This window comes from Acomys minous, assembly GCF_964271855.1.
Source record: "Acomys minous genome assembly, chromosome: 6".
Taxonomy (NCBI): Eukaryota; Metazoa; Chordata; class Mammalia; order Rodentia; family Muridae; genus Acomys; species Acomys minous.
This window is the reverse complement of record NC_140487.1, coordinates 95,913,921-95,934,091: the sequence shown is the minus strand read 5'-3', so window position 1 is coordinate 95,934,091 and position 20,171 is coordinate 95,913,921. Positions and strand designations below refer to the sequence as shown.

The 20,171-nt window shown below is 52.1% G+C and overlaps 2 protein-coding genes across 12 annotated transcripts; one reads left to right on the top strand and one right to left on the bottom strand.

The window, feature by feature from the left end:
* Window positions 1-1,449: 1,449 nt before the first annotated feature.
* On the top strand, window positions 1,450-5,633 carry TMEM125 (transmembrane protein 125). 8 transcript variants are annotated; one of them, XM_084785070.1, is made up of 5 exons: window positions 1,450-1,553; window positions 2,503-2,615; window positions 3,092-3,237; window positions 3,865-3,999; window positions 4,236-5,633. In XM_084785070.1, the coding sequence occupies exon 5, from the start codon at window positions 4,371-4,373 to the stop codon at window positions 5,019-5,021; it is 651 nt and encodes a 216-aa protein (XP_084641196.1). In that variant the 5' UTR covers window positions 1,450-1,553; window positions 2,503-2,615; window positions 3,092-3,237; window positions 3,865-3,999; window positions 4,236-4,370; the 3' UTR covers window positions 5,022-5,633. The 8 variants fall into 8 exon arrangements, with proteins under 8 accessions (XP_084641196.1, XP_084641197.1, XP_084641198.1 ...); XM_084785071.1 differs by lacking the exon at window positions 1,450-1,553 and adding an exon at window positions 1,746-1,869; XM_084785072.1 differs by lacking the exon at window positions 1,450-1,553 and adding an exon at window positions 1,908-2,239.
* Window positions 5,634-16,357: 10,724 nt separating this feature from the next.
* Window positions 16,358-19,745, bottom strand: LOC311600117 (type III endosome membrane protein TEMP). Of its 4 annotated transcripts, XM_084786415.1 has the most exons (4): window positions 19,404-19,491; window positions 19,002-19,095; window positions 17,364-17,487; window positions 16,358-17,214 (listed from the first exon to the last, which is right to left on the bottom strand). In XM_084786415.1, exons 3-4 carry the CDS (start codon window positions 17,383-17,385, stop codon window positions 16,898-16,900), a joined length of 339 nt encoding a protein of 112 aa, XP_084642541.1. In that variant the 5' UTR covers window positions 17,386-17,487; window positions 19,002-19,095; window positions 19,404-19,491; the 3' UTR covers window positions 16,358-16,897. The 4 variants fall into 4 exon arrangements, with proteins under 4 accessions (XP_084642541.1, XP_084642542.1, XP_084642540.1 ...); XM_084786416.1 differs by lacking the exons at window positions 19,002-19,095; window positions 19,404-19,491 and adding an exon at window positions 19,498-19,745; XM_084786414.1 differs by lacking the exon at window positions 19,002-19,095.
* Window positions 19,746-20,171: the final 426 nt, after the last annotated feature.

Here is a 20,171-nt window from a genome sequence, read left to right as displayed (position 1 = left end):
GTGGGGAGCACCCACGTTCTAGTAACCACCCCACAGCCTCTGCTGGAGCGACGATTCAGTACTAACTCTGAGCCACTGACTCCCCCGGCCTATGTTCCAACTGAGGAGGCTTTAGGCTCTGTATCCTGTTCTATAGACTCCAAAGGGGCTGCCCAGGACCCCCCGCCCCGGCTCTGCCTCGGACAGCTGGACACTGGGTCAGCATGAGACTAGACTTTCCCAGGGACCAGGATATTGGAAGTGTTTCCAGTGAATCCAGGATTGACAAGCTCGGCCAGACCTCTGTTCTGCTGGGCCTGTATGCTTTGCATGGATAATAAAAGACTTTCAAAGAGCTCATTAGTACCTTCTTGATAAAATATACTTTAGAATTCAAATACATCTATTTGTCAGTGCCGGGGATTGAACCTGGTGCTTGAGCAATCATTGGACTACATCCTCAACCCAGCATGTACGTTCATTTTAATGTGTTTTTTTAACTTGCTCTTTTGAAACAAGCTATTAGAAAGGTTTAAGTTACACAAATAAAGAGAGGCTCCCAGATAATCACGGATCCTGTATAAGTCTGAGCTAGGACCTCTGCATATACGTTAAGGGTATATGTATCTTGGTGTTCTGTGGGACCCCTAACAGTGGGAGTGGGGGGTGTCTCTGACTCTTCTGTCTGCTCTTGGGACCTTTTTTCTCCTACTGTATTGCCTCCTCCAGCCTTGATATGAGAGTTTGTGCCTAGTTTTATTGTAATTTGTTATGCTGTGTTCGGTTGATATCCCTGGGAGGCCTGCTCGTGTGTGTGTGTGTGTGTGTGTGTGTGTGTGTGTGTGTGTGTGTGTTGAAGGGAAATGGAGGGGTGGATCTGAGGATGTAGGGAGGTGGAGGGGTCTCTAGGAGGAGTGAGGGAGGAGAAAAGTCAGTCAGATTCAGATGCAACATATGAGAGAATTTGTTGAAATTATGTGTAAGCTCAAACATATACATACAAACCACGATGTCCTGGAGTTATAAGCTCCTCGTCATCTACACAGGGCAGAACAAAGAGGAAGCCCGGCCAGCAACAGTTATTTTGTGAACTGATCTTGGGAAGATAACTTGGATTTTATTTTTGTCGGTTTTTTTTTTTTTGTTTTATTTTGTTGTTTGTTTTTTTATTTTTATTTTTTATTTTTTTATACACATCAAATGAAGAGGGGAAAAGAGCACACTAAGGCATGTGTTTGAGTAGGAGGGGGAGGCAGAGGCTGCCTGACAGCCTGCACACCCTCCAGCCAGCCAGTCACCTCTGGCCACCCGGGGCATGGCCTAGGAGATCCTGATTCGCTGATTAGAAGCAGAGCCCTGAACCTTATCCGGGCTCCACTTCAGAACAGCCTGTGGACTCATCCCTGAGCCCGGGCCGGACTTGTCTTTCTGGTTTCATCCCAAATGCTCAAAGCTCAAAATAGTCACACCCGTCAGTTCACACTTTGATTCAGCCAACGAACTCAACCAGCATTTCTCTATTCTATTACCCTGCTTGTACAGGCTACCGCGCGCTGCCTGCTGGAATCACGGTGGTAAACTGGTCGCTAGCCCTGAACTGGCTGGGGACACACATCCTGGGAGTGGGGAAGGCTAACTAGAGGACAATTAAGAACAAAGAAGGGCGGTTGTTGAGGAAGCTCGGGCGGGGGGGGGGGGGGGGGGGGAGGGGAGGCGGGAGGGGGGAAAGTGCAGTCAAATCAGGCAGGTCAGATGGGGCACCTCAGCTGACTGAGTTCAAAGGGTAAATGGAGGCATTCCATACAACCGAAGGAAGCTCTGGCTTGTCAAAGGATGTGGAACTGATCCAGGAAATGCTAATTGTGGGAGCTCCCGCTGTCTACCTGAAAGGTCTCTACCCACTCATTGGGCACGCTAACGTTGCCACGCACTTGAGGCCTCAAGGAAAAGAAACCACTGGCTTATTGGGGGGGGGGGAGCCCAAGATGGGGCTGAAGCTGCGTTTGGGGTATCACTGATGCTGAGCTCTGGAGCTGAGGCCGACTTTGAGGCACAGCTGGGTTTTGAGGGGCTAGACTCAGGGATACGAATCAGGACCGGGACTGAGGGTACACAGCGTGGTTTTAAACTAAAGTTCAGAACACGCTGGACCGAGAAGTCGGAGCTGAGGTGCCAGGCCAGGTGTGGGGCCTCCCACTGGCTTTCCCTCTGCCTCAAGGATTACAAGCACCACGGAGTGTAACTACGTGCAAGCTTGGAGGTAGATCTTCGGGGAGGGGCTTAAGGTAAAATGACGTTGGAGTTGGGGAGTGGGTTAGAGCTCAGACTGGGGCAGAGGGAAGGCATTCTTTCCTCCTGCTGACCCAGCCAGCGCATTGTGCTCCAGACCTAACAGCAAGCAGCCGACAGAAGTCCCTCCCTTTCCAGGAATGTCTCAGCCCCTTAGAAGGCGCAGGGCCACGTCAGCCAATTGGCTCAGGCCCTGCCCTGGAAACAACACCTGTTAATCCCCCCTCCTTCCAGCTCACCTAGGTGCAAGTTGGGCAGGTGAATCGTCTCCCGGAAACGGAGCTAGAACGCCCCACCTGGGGGGCCCCTGCCTTCTCAAATCGGATTCAGCCACAGCCAGGCTTCTCGTGAGTGCCCCACCCGCCCTACCCCCACCTTTCCCACTGGTTCTACTACTGAGAACCTCCACCCACCTGGGGTCGTTCCCCCGCCCCAGTAGACCTGTGCCAGCACCGTCAGACCAGGCTGCCACAATCCTGGGGAATGCTCGCTAGAACAGACTCCGCCCATGGCCCCTCCCCCACCACCCGTGGGGGCGTGGGCACCTGCCCCGCCCACTTTGCAAGCCGGGCGGCCCCCGCAAAGGACAGAGGGGTCCTGGAGGACAGATCTCTCTGGTAGCAGTAAAAAACAACAACAACAACACCCCGTTCTCAACTATGTGGTCCATATGGGCTGTGGGACTTAAGCCTTCTGATTCATCCTGCGTCTCTTACTCAAAAAGTATGCTTTGAATCCCTTTGTCCCATGGGAAGTCTGAAAGGAAGCTCATAGATGAATTCTCCCAGTCCTCAGCATAAACTCTTGCGTCCTCACTTCTCAGATAAGGCCTCTAAGAGCTGAGCTGGGGCTTCCCGGTCCCATTCAAGGCCCTCCTGGACTCGCAGCTGGCACCTACAGGCTCTGTCTCTGCTGCTGCTGCAGGAAGCTGGCTCCTTGCCGGCTGTGCCAGCTTTATTTTTACCTGGTGTGAGTCATGCAGTCTGTCCTCTGGGGAACAGGTTAAATGAGTAACACTGTTAGATCCCTCCCCACATTCCCACGAGAGGAAGGACCAGGCTCTGGTTCAAATCCAGAGCCCTGCTTTTTTGCTGTCTCAGAGAACACGTGGAGGGATTTTGGGGGGGCGGTTGTAAACCAGTAGGGAGCATGTACGTCAGTGGCGGGGAGGTGGGGGGGGGTAAGGAGGTGAGGAGGGGGGTGGAGAAGGGGGCGCCCAGTTCTGGTGAGGACAGACCGGGATGGAATTATGTTTAGAAGCCCTAGGGGCATGGATACACAACAGCAGAGGGCGGTAAGGAGCCCCTGTGATGGGCTGAGGGTGGCAAAATTCATCTTGAGAAAGGAACACAGGAGGAACAGGTTTAGGGTAAGATGAGGAATTCGGGTTGGGCCCTGTTGCATCAGGGATGACTTTGGCCCCGGGAGGAAGACCAGCACTGGAAAGAAAGATCTGGAGCCTGCACCTTTTATTGCCAGACCAAGAGAGAGTGGGATTAATGGAAGAAGGGAGTGCTGGACCCACAGAGAAGGAAGGTTCCTGAAGGGTTAAGTCCTCAGCCTCCCCCTCTCCACACCTCCCCCCTCCCTCCCCAGGAGCCAGCAGTGACAGCTGAGGCCATGTGAGTCTGGTCCTGAATGAGGCTTTATCTCTGACCGTTCATCCCACCATCCACTGGAGCACCAGCTTCCTGGATGGAACAGGCAACTGAGGCGGCCAGAGCACGAGAGGTCAGGGGCCCGGCTGGGCAAGGGGATTCCTTGAAGGGGAGGGGGGTGGCCCTGTGGTGGAGGGAACTCTGTTGGGGTCAGGAGAGGCGCTTTCCCTGAGGTGGAATGCTGGGGCTGCAGCTTTCAGAAACAGGCCCTGAGGACCCTGAGATAGATTCTTGGGGCCCTTCCCTAAGACTCACAGGTAAGACTATGAGGGCCAGATGGGTGGGAAATAACGTGATCCTGTCCTGCAGGTGAGATAATAGCCATAGCCTGGACTGAGAAGAGGAGACTGGGCCTCTAGCTGCCAGCCAGGTGATGGGGACACAGGGCCGTGATAAACACCCTCTGAGCCCTGATCTTCTATCCTGACCCTGCCTGACCAAGCCATGTCCCAACAAGCCTCCGAGGGAAGGGGGCTGCCTCAAGATGTGCTGGCGGAGCAGGTGGAGCTATGGTGGTCCCAGCAGCCCCGGCGCTCCTTGCTCTGTTTCTCCGTGGCCGTGGGCCTCGTGGCTGGCTGTGGGGCAGGCGGCGTGGCACTGCTGTCCTCTACCAGCAGTCGATCTGGCGAATGGCGCCTGGCCGTGGGCACCGTGCTCTGCCTGCTGGCCCTGATGGTTCTGGTCAAACAGCTGATGAGCTCGGCGGTGCAGGATATGAACTGCATACGGCAGGCCCAGCACGTGGCTCTGCTGCGCAGCGGCGGAGGGGCGGACGTCGTGGTGGTGCTGCTCAGTGGCTTTGTGCTGCTGGTCACCGGCTTGACCCTGGCTGGGCTGGCTGCTGCCCCGGCCCCAGCTCGGCCACTGGTTGCCATGCTGTCTGTGGGCATTACCCTGGCTTCCTTGGGCTCAGTCTTGCTGCTGGGTTTGCTACTCTATCAGGTGGGTGTGAGTGGACACTGCCCCCCAATCTGTACGGATGCACCCTCCACCCAAAATGGCCACAGCGGTAACAGCAGCATCTTTAGCATCTCAGCACAGTTGTCGTCTGGCCAGCGTCATGAGACCACCTCCAGTATCGCCAGCCTCATCTGACAGAGCTGGAGCCCTTCTTCCCGTGACCTGCCTCAGTGTCCCCAGAACTTGTCGCAAGACGCCCACAGGTGCGTGCACATACGTGCATCCCTCTGGCCTCCCCCCGTGGTATTGCATAATACATGACTAGAAGCTCATGTGTACTCACACGTCCACACCATGAGAAGGTGAGTGATGCCTCCTCGGGGCTATTTGTGTCCATGGACTGTTGTGTTCTCTGCCTGGTTCTGGGGTCTCTACGGGATAGTCATCTGGAGCCCCTGAAGACCTGACCCGTATTTCCAACACCAGCCTTGCCCTATGACATCATCAAGGGTCTCTACGGAAGTGACTGTTGCCTCTCCATGACTACACCAGTAATCACTTTTCAGCGAGAGTGACTCTTGGCAAAGCCGAGGGAAATGGCTTCCTGACGAGGTAGGCCTGGACAGGGCCGGGACAGGGAAAAACACCTTTGAGCTTGTAACCTAGCAGCTGGGGCCTGGGTGAGGCCACTCAGCCTCTTCTGCCTCCGTCTCTCAGAACCGTGTTGCCATTGATTCTTAGGATTAAATGCTACCTGAGGGAGATGACTGGGCTCCTGGCAAATGTTGAATAAAAAGATGCCTATAATTGTTGTCTTCATATCACTATATCACCTCAGAGACCCTCATGCCCCCACTCCCACCCCCACCCCCACCCAAAAGCCCACTCATCCCAGGCTACGGAGCCATAATGGCATCTTCAGCCAGACCTGGAGTTTCTGTTCTCAAGAGAGAAAGATCACGAGGATTACAAAGGTTTGGGGAAACAGTAGGTTTCTGGTCTCTGAGAGTGGGGGAACCCAGCCCTTCACATTTGTTCATTGGGAGAGTTTTGTTTTGTTTTTGTTTTTGCCTTTTCGAGACAGGGTCTTTCCGTGTTAACCTTGGTTGTCCTGGACTCGCTTTGTAGACCAGGCTGGCCTCAAACTCACAGCGATCCGCCTGCCCCTGCCTCCCCAGGGCTAGGATTAAAGGCTCAAGGGGGAACTGGTGAGTGTTTTCTTTAGAAATGTGGCCCTGACTTATAATCTTCCTTCTGTGGAGTCCCTGAGGGATCCCTTGGAGGATGGGTCTCCCTCCCCCACCTATGAAACAAGAACAGCCTGGGATCCATGTGGCCCTACCAGTTGGCCCACTTCTGGGCTCCAGTCCTTCTGAGCAGTAAGTCACTTCCTGCTTGGAGTCACCCTGGAAGGGGTCTCTCTTTCTTCTGCGGTGTGTTTCCAGGTGAGAAGGACATAAGTTACTGCTTTTGCCACTTCCTGCTGGGCAAGGTGCAGACTATCCTAAGGCATCGATCAGAGTCCCAGAGGCCTGTCTCCGAAAAGACGCTGGTGCAGGAAACGCTTGAAGTAGTGAAATTGGAGCTGTAAAGGGCTTTACTAATGAACTCCCTGGGGAAGTATTAAGTTATACAAAGTAGAATTTCGCTAAAGGAGTGCCCGCTTCCAATGCCTGGACGATAAAATAGTACCCTAACCAGGCTGGCTGGAAGTTCTGTGCCACAGTTAAGTTTAGGCTTGCTGAGAAGGGTGCTGCTAACGTTTATTCACCAAGATTAACCTCCAATTAGGCTCCATTTCCATAAAAAAAATCAGGAGACAACCCTGATTTACAATTAGCCATTAGACCCATCCCCATATCAAAGAATGTGACTCTAAGGGGCCACTCAAGTGGGCAAGGCTGGGTCACAACCACCCCCGTTAAGTCCCCTGTGCTTGCATCTGGGAAGCATAGTTCTGCCAAGTGGGCAAGATGAGCCTGGTGACTATTGGCAGCAGAGATGCAGGCTCTGCAGACAGGGGCATCTCCTGGAGAGATGCTGGGGAAGAGGGCTGCAAACTGAGAGGAGGACAAGGTGCTCGGAGCCCGGGGAGGAAAATAGCACATGTCCCAGGATGCCTGGAACAACAGAAACTCACCTCCTGGATGCTCCGAGGAGCCTAGTCCCTTCACACATTCAAAATGGGATCACTGTTGCCTAATCTCAGGAGTTCCTACTTGGGGACTGAAGGTGCCACCAGTCACTGAGTGTCCAGCTCAGAGACCCCAGCGTGGTCCCAGACAATGGAGGCTCTTTCACTGGCTCTTCTCCCGAGACCAATGACAAATCATCTCTGAGAGGCTCATAGACATTTGCCTGATAACACACGTCTCTATTCTTTAGAAGGGACACTCATTGTGTTGGTCCTGATCGTACAGCTGCCTCCACATTCCTCTGATTCTGTTCTTTTGTCCTCAAGTCCACTTTCTGTCACTGACGTAACACTTGAACCAGAGTGACCATGGTACAACTAAAATGAAAATCTCCCTTAAATTTGTACCCTTAATTTTTTTTCCCTCTGATGTCATGTGGTCTTGTTCTCCTCTCGGCCTCTTGGACCAGCCACACCAAACTATTTCCACACACTTCCAGCATCTTTTCACTCTTCTTGCTTCTTATCTTCCTTATCCCATAGGACCGCATTCTCTAGGAAGTCCCCACCCCCAGCCCCCTGAGCCTCTCCCCTTAAATCAGTGGCTTGCTCTTTTTTGTTGCCCACAGCACCCTCAGTTGCAGACCCTAACTCAGCGCCCCCAGGGAAGGATATGAGGAAGAGACTAGAACATGTATGTGCCCCAGATGGCCGGCTCCCTACGCAGTAGAAGTCAGCCATCTACCCAGCTGACCATGGTGTGAGGCAGGCTATGCAGCCAGCAGGACATCTCCCACTTCCATCACTAAAGCAGGCCCCCAGCTCGACCTTACCTTCTACTACCTTGCTCCAGACACTTCACTCAGCCTCCGTCTGGTCCACGTCACCCACAGCAGCCCACCAATTCCTGGTCCACGTCATCCACAGCTGCCCACCAGTGTCTCTCCAAAGCTGTCCCTTCTTGAAGACGCTTTCCCCCTACTCTCTTCCCCTCCCTTGTCTTTTGGTTAAGACTCTGTGGCCCACTTTCACCCTTAGTCAGGTTCCTCTACTCCTCAGCCCTGCATTTGCTCTCAGCAAAACATCCTCTGCAGATGAACCCACCCCTCCCCGCTCCCCGCCCCAGCACCCTGCAGTGAATAGTCCTGAGAGGAATCTGCTTTGGATGAGCCTCCCTCCTCAGTCTCCACTGCTGACTCAGCCCCCTGCCACTACACAAACACACTCCAAGAGAAAATATGGGGGGCGGGGGGGAAGAGGCATCCTCTTTTCCCAGGGAGCAGTGTGGAGGGAGGAATTCAGACTTTGCCCTGGAGACACTGAAAACCATGAGGATCGTAATCCAGGGGGGTCCCGTGGCTAAAGTTGGTTAGACTTCCTGGCTCCTCCAGGAAGGCAGGGATTAGTTTTAGGAAGGAAAGAAGAAATGGCTAAACAGCCCAGAAATGCTGTCTCAGGGGGACTCTTTCCAGATGGGCCACTTCCTTATGGCCAAAAGGAAGCTAGTGAAGGTTGTGTCAAGTTTGAATGTGTGGATGTATGTGCGGTGTGCATTCGTGTATGCACGGGCACATATGTACATGTGCCCAGGAGAATGTGCAGATCTGAAGTTGCCTTGTATAATGAGGAAGGGTCTATCCCTGACCCTGGAGCTTGCTGTTTTGTCTGGCCAGGCTGCTTAACTTGCAGAGTCCCTCCCTCCACTGAACCCTGGGGATCCAAACGCTAGTACTCAGTCTTGCTTAGCAAACACTTTACTCGGGAAGCCATCTCCCAGGCCACAGTGAGGAGGATCTTTACGTAGAGAAATGGCTGGATCAGAACTGTGTGTTCAGGTGAGCATATAGTGGATTTGGAAGGGGGGCAGAAGTGGCGCTAGGGAACCAGCCATTGTAAGGTACCAGGACTTAGGTTAGGGGCTGCTCCAATAAAGCAAATAACCCAAGATGCAATGGATGCTGGGAAAATAGGGCCCACAGAGAAGCCCAGATGGGAGAGATGTGGTCAATTAAGCAGTGACCACCTGAAGATGAAAGACAGAAGTCGGCCTTGAAGAGGGAAGGCGGACAGCCCCAGGGCGCAAGGAGGACCTGCAGCTCCTTTTGATAAAGATAAGGAAGGCTGTGCATGCGGTGAGTGGGTGGGTTTGGAGCTGAAAACGGAGGGAGGCCCTGACCAATGGCTATTCTCCCCGCAAGGTGGAGGCAGCTTTAAAGAGCAGCTATAGCCGAGGGAAGGGGCTTTAACTGTTAGGCAGGAGGTTCGCTTTAGGAGGGGCAGAGGGCTGGTCCTCCAAAATAGGACGCAAAGAACAATAGGACTTCCAGCTGGGCCAGCTCAGAGACCCTAACACAGGATGTAAAGACTAAATGGTGTTGATCCCTCCAGCCTGAGGGACTTCCTTGCCTAGCTGACCAATTACCTTTCACCTAGTAAACTTTTCAGTTTTTGGAGCACTTGAATCCCTATACAAAGTCTTGCATCCTATACATCTTTTAACAATAGCTTGAAATCTGGGTAAAGTGGTCTCATGAGAAAAACCCACCCATTCCCTGGAAGTTCCAGGCCTGGGGGAAGCACAAGAGAGGAAACAGCAGAAAGTGGAGAAATATGAGCCCTATTGCCTGCTGGGATCTGGGATGTGGCCGCTCATCTCTGTGCCCTTTCCTGCTTCCTTGCTTGCTAAGAGTAAACTCGTCCCGGCTCCCTTTATCGCCTGGTCCCGGTGGAATATTCTTTCTAGAGCTCAAGAACGGAGGTTGCTTCTGGGCTTGAAACCAGCAGAAACCCGAGACCTCCCTGCAGCATGACCAAGAAAACCCCAAGAGCCCTAGAGGCTTTGAAAGCTCACTTGAGGCAGCATCAGGAGTGACCGGAAGCCAGGCTGCAGGTGTGGGCAGCAGTTGGCTGTGGGCTGGAGTTTCACTAGGGCATTCAGTGGGGAAACGATGGGCCAGGCATATAAAAGTACTGTGGTGAGGCTGGCACGGTAGACCTCAAACTCTAAGTCGGGAGACGAAGAGGCAGCAGGTAACGGGTGGCAGAGGCAGGCAGATCTCTGTGAGTTCAAGGCCCACTCGAGCTACATAAATTCCAGGCCAGTCAAGGCTACACAATAACACCGGGTCTATAAATATATAAATAAATAAATAATAACTGGGTCAATCAATACATAACTGGGTAAATAAATAAATAAATAAATAAATAAATAAATAAGTCAATAAATGCATAACTGGGTTAATAAATAAATAAATAACCAAACAAACAAACTGGCATTGAGCAAAACGCTAGTAGCAGGTGAGGTGGACAGAGAAACCCAATCCCCTCCTCCTGAGGCTATAGCCAAGCTTTTTGTTCTCAGGCATGTTTCCTGGACACTGGGAGAATGTTCTCTTCAAACTGCCCCTTCTGGTCTAGTCACATTCCACAGGAGACCCCAGAACTCCCGGTCTCCTCCTGGCGCTCGGTAACCAACACATGCACCCTCAGGCTCAGGGCATGTCATTGTGGAAGTCTCCCACATCAGGTTGGCCAGCTCTGTGCTCCCAAGCTGGAGCTTACACTCCGAAATCTCCTGGGCCTTGTGGGCTGGCTAAGTGGGGAAGGCAGTCAGCCCAGGCCAGCCTGGGGGGGGGGGGGGGCAGAGGGGGCAGGGGGAGGGGGGGAATGAAAACCGCCTAGGGGTATTCTTGTCTGCGGCCCTGTTGCTTCAACTTCCAGGTGAGACGATGGTCAGTTGTTGAGTGCAGCTGGCAGGTAGTAGCAGCCAAGATGTTTGAGTCTTACAGCCTGTCGGTTCCTTACAGTAGATCTGTTGGGAGAAGGTACTGATGCTGTTCTTGCTGTTCATGGCACTGTTTTTTACAGAATCTGAGGAGGTTTTGTTTTTTGTTTTTTGGGGTTTTTTTGAGGGGGTTGTTTGTTTGTTTTTCTTTTTGTTTTTTGTTTTTTGATTGTTTTGTTTTGTTTTGTTTTTTGAGACAGGGTCTCTCTGTGTAGCCTTGGCTATTCTGGACTCACTTTGTAGGCCAGGCTGGCCTCGAACTCACAGTGATCCACCTGCCTCTGCCTCCCGAGTGCTGGGATTAAAGGTGTGTGCCACCGCGCCTGGCTTTCTGAGGAGGCTTTAATCCAAATCCTTTGCTGTTCTCACCAGATCTAAGGCCTGAGAAGCTGCCTTTCAAGTCTCCAGCAAGAAGCGCATGGCAGGGGCAACTTGGCAAGCTCCTCCCTCAGAATGGACGCTGGCTTCCTGTGGCACAGAACTATTATTGTGGTGGTGCGCCGGTCATTAGGGTTATAGCTGGCACCTACTCTCTCCTTTTCATATGGAACTCCGTCTCACCAACAATATGAAGTAAATGCCATTACAATCTCCAGTTCACTGAGAAACTGGGAACAGATAGGTTCAACGCCTTGCCCAAGGTCACACAGCATGCCTATGTCAGAGCTGGAATTAACCAGTGCTCTCAAATCACAACTAAGATGCTGTTAAGAGTGCACATGCATGTGCATGTGTGTGTGTGTGTGTGTGTGTGTCTGTGTGTGTATGTGTCTGTGTGTGTGTGTGTGTGTGTGTGTGTGTGTGTGTGTGTGTGTGTTTATGCATGCATGGGTACACATATGTGCTCCTTTGTGTAGGGGCCCAAAGGTCAACCTCAAGTGTCCTCAAGAGCCATTCACCTTGATTTTGGGGACAATGTCTCTCCTGGCCTGATTTTCAGTAAGTGGGTAAGTTGTTTGGACAATGATGCCCAGGGACCCACCTGTCTCTGTCCTCTCCGGTGCTGGCATTACAAGCACGTGCCACCATGCCCAGCTTTTTATATTTCCTGGGATGCAAACTTAAACCTGAGGTCCCTGTGTTTGTGCAGCGAGCTCTACCCACTAGGCTGTCTCCCAAGCCTGGGAGTTTCTTAAGCCTCGTGTCTGTGGCTTTCACAGTTCCTCACTCATCTTTGGTCTTCCCACAGCAGAGACATGGTCATCCCTTTGGAGGTTGCCAAAACGCTGGATTCTCCTCAAAAATCAGGTTCTGGAGTTGAGGCTCTGGGGGCACAGCAAGTAGTGGGCAGTGGAAGCTGGGCCAGGACCCAAAGCTAGAAGAGGCCAGATGAGAGGGGTCCTGGCGGGGGGGGGGGGGGGTCAAGTTAGCGGCATTTTCCTCTTCCTCCACAGTTCAGCACCTTTGGCTCTTGAAGCCTATGACCCAGGCCAAGTATCTTCCCTGGGCCTGGAACCAAGCATGTGGAACGCTTGGGAACAGATTGCCCCAGCAAATCAAACGAGGCCTGGAAGGACAGAGTCCAAGGCTCTGTGGCTTCAGGGTCTTGCTCCGTTAAGCCTGGCATCCAACAGCAGGTTTCTACTGTGGGCTGGAAAAGCAACTGCTAACTTTGAATCAGGCACTTAACCATCTCTTGGGTCCTGAGGCATATGTATAAGTGAGGACAGTTAGTTGAGTCTCTCTCAGATCTGAAACTGCATTGGGGGCCGTTCCTCCTCAGTGGAGACTGAGGGCAGGAAACAGGCCAAACCGTGTTTGCTACAAACCTCTTCCCTCAGAGGCCAGGATGTACCTATAGCCCTTTTGGCCTGCTCTTCAGGGACGCTCCTGCAATGTCTCAAGCTGAGGAAGCCTCTGCTCTGTCTAAGCTTTCAAGGGTCGAACCATCTCTGAACTCAGGAACCAACTGGTAACTCAGACCCCAGGAGCCAGACTTCTCCCCTCAAGCTCTCTCCTTCCCTTCTTTTTCAGACAACCCCTGCAGTGTGGCCCCTCCCAGGCCTCCCTCAGCCTCTCCTCTCAATTGCTCTCCGGCAGGTTCATACATTGCTAGTCTCTATGACCACCACATTGCTGACACCTCCAAACCCAAGATCCCAGGCTGGACGGCTCCCAGGTGAACCCTCTGTCCTGGCTGTTTCCCCTGGAAATCCTTCCTCTGACATGGAATGGTCACTCCTCAACCTGCTCTCCTGTTACTATGTCCAGAGGCCAAGCCAGAAACCAGGAGCAGCTCCCCAGATCCGGAGTCAGCAAATTCTGTCAACTCCGCTCCTTCCTGTTTCTGGAGTCTGTGCTACACCTTAGGTCTGGCCACCTGTCTGTCTCTTCCTCCACTCCCTCTCTGATCCTCAACCACAATGGCATTAAATGTATGTACTTGTTTATTTATTATTAGTTAGTCCGTGTGTGAGCATGTGTGTGTGTGTGTGTGTGTGTGTGTGTGTGTGTGTGTGTGTGTGTGTGTTTGTGTGTGTGTGTACATGCATGAACACACATGCCACAGCACACATGTGGAGGTCAGAGGACAATTTTGTGGAGTTGACTCCCTCCTTCCACCTTGATTTGGGTGTCAGGGTTTGAACCCAGGCCATGGTCAGGTTTTCATGCTGCCTGCATGAGGCAAGAGCCTCTACTAATTCTGTCACCTCACCAGGTTTCCAAGCGCTTTCTCAAGCCCCTCCCTGCATCAGCCACTTCCCCCAACCCATCTTCTTCTCTGTGGGCTTTTCCTTCAAGGGCAGACACTAGATGGACACAAAGCAGGGTGGCTGCCTGGCTTGTAAGGACGGCCCTTGTCTGGGAATGGTCTAAAACAGATAGCACCCATCCCCCAAACTCATGTGTGCTACAGGACCCCACCCCTTGTGTCCCCCCCCCACCCCACCCCCAAGGCTTGAGTGATTAGTTCAGTGCTGAACTCCTGAACCAGTCTGGACCAGTGTCTTGCCTGATTGCTTGAAACTTGGATTCAAGGTTTTGGAAGTTCTAAGAGTGGAGAGTCCCGTCACTGCCCTTCTAAATGACACAGCCTCACAGGCTCAGTGCCAACCCCAGCCAGAGGGCTAGGACAACCTGCCTAAGTCCCTTTGCTTCTATTCAAAGCCAGGGTCTGTCATCCACAAGCTCCTTCCTCCTTCCAATGAAAGACACTTAACTCAAGCCCATCCCATCTCCGGCTGACTCTCCCGTCGGCTTCATGAGCCATTGCGTGTGAGCACAAATCAGAGGGCAGCTCTGTGGAGTCAGCTTTTCCCTTATACCTTTACAGGGATCAGCCTCATGTTGTCAGGCTTACGTAGCAAGCACTTCCCCTTCAGGGCCATCTCTACTGGCCCCATGTTTTTCTCTTTCTTCTCTCTCTCTCTCTCTCTCTCTCTCTCTCTCTCTCTCTCATTTTTGTTTTGTTTGTTTTTTATTTTTTGTTTTTTTGAGACAGGGTCTTTCTACATAGCCTTGGCTATCCTGGTACTGGCTCTGTAGACCAGGCTGGCCTCAAACTCAAGAGATTCACTTGCCTCTGCTGGGATTAAAGGTGTCCACTACCACTGCCCTGGCCTTCCCATCACTAAGATTCTTGGTGAAATCCTCCACATTTGCCTCTGCTTCCTCACATTCTACTTTCCACGTTCATTCCTTAGTCATTCAATCAACACCACCGTTCCTAGGAACCGTGTGTCCCAGAGCCCCTTGCAGAAACCAAAATCCATATACACGAGGACCTTTTACAGAATGTTACAATGTTTGCATATTCTCCTGGGTACTTTAAATCTTCTCTGAAATACTTTCGAGAGCAGGGCATGATGGCACAGGCCTATAATCCCAGCATTCTGGGAGGCAGAGGCAGGTGGATCACTGTGAGTTTGAGGCCAGCCTGGTCTACAAAGTGAGTCCAGGACAGCCCAGGCTACACAGAGAGACCCTGTCTCAAAAAAAAAAAAAGAAAAATACTTTTGATTCTTTTCATTTTATGTGTACTGTGTTTTGTCTGCACATGTCTGTACACCCTATGTGTGCATGTGATTCCAGAAGAGTCCAATAGAGAATGTTAGACCCATTCCCATGCCCCAGAATTGGAGTTACATATGGTGGTGAGCTGCCATGTGGGTGCTGAGAACTGAACCCGGATCCTCTGTAAGAGAAATAAGTGGTCTCAACCACTGAGCCATCTCTCCAGCCCCACTTTGATTCTTTGTTTGTTTGTTTGTTTTGGTTTTCCAAGACAGCATTTCTCTGTGTAGCAGCCCTGGCTATCCTGGAACTCTTTGTAGACCAGGCTGGCCTCAAACGCACAGAGATCTGCCTGCCTCTACCTCCTAAGTGCTAGGGTTAAAGACGTGGGCCACCACTGCCGAGCTCACTTTGATTCTTTTGTTTTGTTTTGTTTGTTCTTCTGAGACACGGTTTCTCTGTGTAGCCCTGGCTGTCCTGGACTCACTTAGTAGACCAGGCTGGCCTTGAACTCACAGAGATCCACCTGCCTCTGCCTCCTGCCCACTTTGATTCTTAATAGAATGTCTTCACATTTATTCCATCTTCATGGATTCAGCACACAATGATGGTGTGTGGTGAAGTCAAAGCTTAGGCATTTTCACCAAATATTTTCCATCCAAGGTTGCCTGAGCCCATGAATGCAAAACCCTTGGATAAAGGGCTGAGTATGTTTAGCATCACCTTGTGTGAGAATCTGAGACCCCAAGAAAGCAGGAGGATGGTGATGTGATGGAAGGAGGAAGTGAAGGGGGCATGAGAGAGGGGAGGGTGGATATGATCAAAATGCATGGCACACGTACGAAATTGTCAATTAATAATTCATTGTTATGCTTCCTAAAACATTTATTTATGTTGTGCTTGGCCCAAGTGAACTGCCGCACATGTAAAAGTCAGTCAGTCTCTTCTTTCAGCATGTGGGCCCTGGGGACCAAACTCAGACTGTCAGCCTCGGCAGCAAGCCCCCTTACCTCCTTGAGGAGAACTGCTACTTGGTATTGGCCTGAAAGGGTTAACTAAGGATTTTGAGGAAGAGCTCAGGGGCTGCCCCTCCTGGAAGGGTTGGGTGGCTCTGGCTCTGCTCCCAGAAGTCTTGGCAGTAGCTCCTTGTGAACTTCTTGATAAAGTCAAACAGTTGTTGGTTCAAGGTGAGGGAAGGCTTATAGTTATCTTTTTTCTTGTTCGTGAAATTGTCTCCCTTGACTGATTCCCAGAATGTGTTTAGTCTAATAGGTGTGAGAACCAAGTTTGTTATTGGTAATATTAATGAATAACTAATGTTACGCGCCAAGCCAGAATATGCTACTTTAGAATAGTATAAAAGCTGTACTTAAGAAATAAACCATTGCTATTTGCCACCGGAGCAATAGTCCTCCCGTTTCTTAAGGCTACTTGCCACCAGAGCAGTAGTCCGCCTGTACTCAAGACGTTCACGGAGCTGGTCTCCGTCACCTCCTGAGCCATTTCACTGGACCAGTAAAAAAAATCATTTTCATAAAATAAATGGTGGCCAGAGAGATGCTCATGGGAGGGAGGTTCCTGGAAGAGGGGAGGTCTACACAGTGTCTACCAGCTATGAGCAATGCATTTAGGCACAGAGAAAAACGTAAAAGGAATGACTTATGTTAATCCAAAATGAAAACAGATTTATTGATTACTGTGAAAAACACAATATATTATAGCCAAGTCACATACTGTATTGATAAGAAAAAAAAAATTTCAGTAAGAAATTTGGCACGGTCTTCTCCTGCTGGGTGGGACATGTGTGAAATCTGGGGGGGGGGGGGGCGGGAGCACCTATGAGTCAGGGCTGCCATCATGAAGAGGGTCAAAGTAGGCCAGTCAGGAGGTGACTGTGGTTATAAAAAACAAAAACAAAACCGTAGTAAAGCAGGGAGGAGGGAGGCAAAGGAAGTAAATTAAGACGCCTGCTCACAGGGGCGGTTCCCCCACATTCATTCACTGAGGCTGTATCCCAGGACAGCAGGGAGCCACAGAGAGTTATTGAGAAACAGAATTGTCACTTAGGCAACTAAGTGTTAGAAAACTGGACTCCTGGTCAAACTTTAGATACCAGAGGCTTCTGACCCTGAGGCTGGATGCGCGCTGTCTTTAACCGGCCAGACATGGAGTGGGATGGGGAGCTTCCAACGACGGGGCTCAGAGAGAGAAGTGGTCCCGGCTTCCTGACGCCTCCATCTCACCGGCCCCAGGCTGAATGTAATTGTCCTCGATGAAACCATCATCATCCTCATCTTCACCCACCTGTGGCCGGTTCCCATCCCTGGCTCCAGACAGCGGACGATGCCGGTAGCTGGCATGGTATCGCCGGCAAAGGTGGCATTTAGCAGCTAGTGCGATGAGTACGGAGAGCGCCACCGCCCCCAGCACAACCCCTACCAGCACGGGCCATGCCCGGCCCCCGGTGCCCAGTGCCGGGGCCATGGTTGATGCATTGGTGGACACTGGGAATCCGGCTGCAGAGAAAGAGACAAGAGTTAAAAGCGGCTCCCTAAATGGGGTTGCCGGGGGAAACCGAGGGAGTGTGGGCGTAGCTCTTTCTCCTCTCTCAGGAGCTGAGGGGACCCAATCCATCCTCAGCCATCCATACCTCTCTACCACTCACTTAGGTTTGCGTCGTCAGTCATGGAGAGGCCCTGATGATGTCAGTGAGTGAGCCTTGGCCTCTTCCAGAAAAAGCCCTGGTTCCAGGTACAGCCCAGGCTCCAGGCAGCCCTGGGGCACAAGTCCTGAAAAAACACAGATGTGTAGGGGTTAGAATAGAAGATGCGGCTTCCACATTAGACTCGCAACCATGTTAGGCTACTATAAATGCCAAGGACAGGACCGCTGACCACACCACTGGTCCATGGAAGAGGACTCAAGCTGTTGAAGTACAGGTCTAGATTAGGCTAATACTGGAATTTCTAATCTCTTAGTGAGCAGACCTTCAGATTTAGGCACTAGCAGCGTGCTCACAGAATCCCACTATAAATATATATAACTATATATAAAATATAAGTATATATACTATATATGATATATAAATATATATTATATAAGATATATATATATTCCTGCCTTATTGATGAGAGCACAGAGGCCCCCAAGATGGAAAATGATTTAGTTAAGGCCCCAGAATTCCAGTTCAGGTCTCGGACACCAGAGCACAGTCTGGCACGCTCCCCACAAGAACAAGAGTTTGTCCCCAGAGAGAGCCAGAGCAGCCATGCCTCTCTGCTCCTGCATCAGGAGTCTCTCCTACCACACCTCTCAGTTCCTCCAATGGCCTCCATCCGCTCAGCTCACCTCTACCACACTCCGCCCCTGCCATACTCTGTAAACGCCATGCCACCTCAGTGGGGTCTATCCCAGGGAACCCCCTCTGTCCCAGGCAGAGGGCCACGTGGAGTGTGAAAAGACCCTGGTGACTGGGAAACCCTGGGGGTAGGGCACCTGAGCCAAGGGGTTAGCTGGAGAAGGTCCTGTGTATAAGATTAAGATTGGCTGCCTCTGAAGGAAGTCAACGGTGCATGGGGAGATGCATGTGAGCCTGAGGCATGCCTAGGGAAGGAACAGCAGGACAGCTGGGGCTGGGCAGTGTCTACTGGAGGATGACAAGAGCCACAGGTGTCCCTGGGCAGAGTGGCCAGGCAAGGGACCGAAGCACCCAGCTGAGGGCCGTATCCAGCCAAACTCCTCAGTGGGGCACGCAAAAGATGTCCTCACTCCAAGGACTCAGCCCTCCTCCCTACCCTTGGCCACAGCTGTGTCCAAGCTATCTACACTTTGTCCCTCTGGTCACAGTCCCCAGCTGTGATCTCCTAAGAGGAGTCTAACCACCTCCAATCCACTCCGGAAGCCAACCCCGAGCCTATCACCACAGCTCTCCATGTGCCAACCATGTCCTGTTCTTAGTTGGCGGGGACACAAACTCCAGCATGGGACCCCCAGGTCAAGCTCATCAACTCTCTGAGCTTTCATCCCTCAGTGCCAAATCAGACCGCCCTGCCGGTGAGGTGGCTCCAGCGTCCATAGGTGACCTCTGCCTCATGAGCGCCCAGTCAGAACTGGACACTACCAGCCACACACTTCCCTGAGGCAGAGGGCTGGGTCTGCTGGTGTGTTTGCCTGTGGTTGGGGGCTGGGAAGCTGGGCTTCGGGGCTCAGAGCACCAGGCTTGTAAAGTGCAGGCCTGGGGTGGGGGTGGGGGGTATGGGAAGTGATTGTGTGGGGGAAGGGAAGCCTCGGAAAGAGGACATACCTAGTTTAGTCATTCATTTGCAAGCAATCTTTGGTTGCCTTCTGGGGGACCCGTCTCTAGGCACCCAGTATTCAAAAGACAAGGGCTTGTTACACTGCAATGAGTTAAATTATAAATTAGACTTCTCAAAGGCGTCACACCAGCTCCTTTACGCCCCTGCCCCTGCTCTGTAAATTCTTTCCAAAGACATACACAAAGTCACTTTCCACATGCCTCTGAACTCGCAGCCCACACTTGTCTGCCCATCCCCCTCCAACTGTCATTTCACAACCCACAACACAAGAACACACGCCCCCCCCCAACAGGACCTGGTTTCTCTGGGGCACACGGAAGCCCTCATGGATCAAAAGAGACCTGAGTACCGTCTCCCACAACCCCAATGTCCCCCCTCTCCGCTCCCACCTTCAGACACTGTGCACGGCCCCGTGGAGGTGGCTTCCGGCTGCGACTGCTGAACCTGGACAGGTGGGCGGGCCAGAGCAGACGCTTGACTCACCTGGAACGGTGGCAGGGTGGGAGGGGCAGAAGTGCAGGTGAAAGGAAGGCGGGGCCACCAAGGATTTGCAACGCCCTCAGCAGGGAGGACTCATCTCACGTCTCACCAAGTTTGAGGGAGGGGTTGTGTGTGGGGGGGGGGCTGGCTTGCCCCTTCCCACAATGCTGTGGATTAGTTGCAGCTGGAAGGCAGAAGGGGTCCAGCCTGTGCCTGAAGGGACAGAGCTCAGCAGGTGTTGCTACCGGCCCTGATAAACAAGTGGATTTGCAGTGCCAGTACAAAGTCCAAAGTTGAAGCTGGAGTTTTACAGACCTGCCAAGGCAATAAGCCAGATGGGACCATCAAGAGAGAGCAGTGAGAAGCCTTCCCAGGCAGAGCCTGAGAGAACCAAGCGTGCTCCAAATCCCCCCTGAAAAGTGCTAGCACATGGTGGGTGGGTGTGCACATGCGTGCGTGTTCATGTGTGTGTGTGTGTCTGTCTGTCTGTCTGTCTGTCTGTCTACACTCAACTACCCTCTCAGGAGGTCCAAACCTTCATCTGGGTCACATGATCCCTTGACCCTACCTTCCAGGGCCTTAGCTCTCCTCTCTCTTGCTTCCCTTTGCGGTGATCCTGAGGACTGGATCCTCACTGTCCTTCCAGGTACAGCTCAGGGGTCCCCTCTATCCTGGCC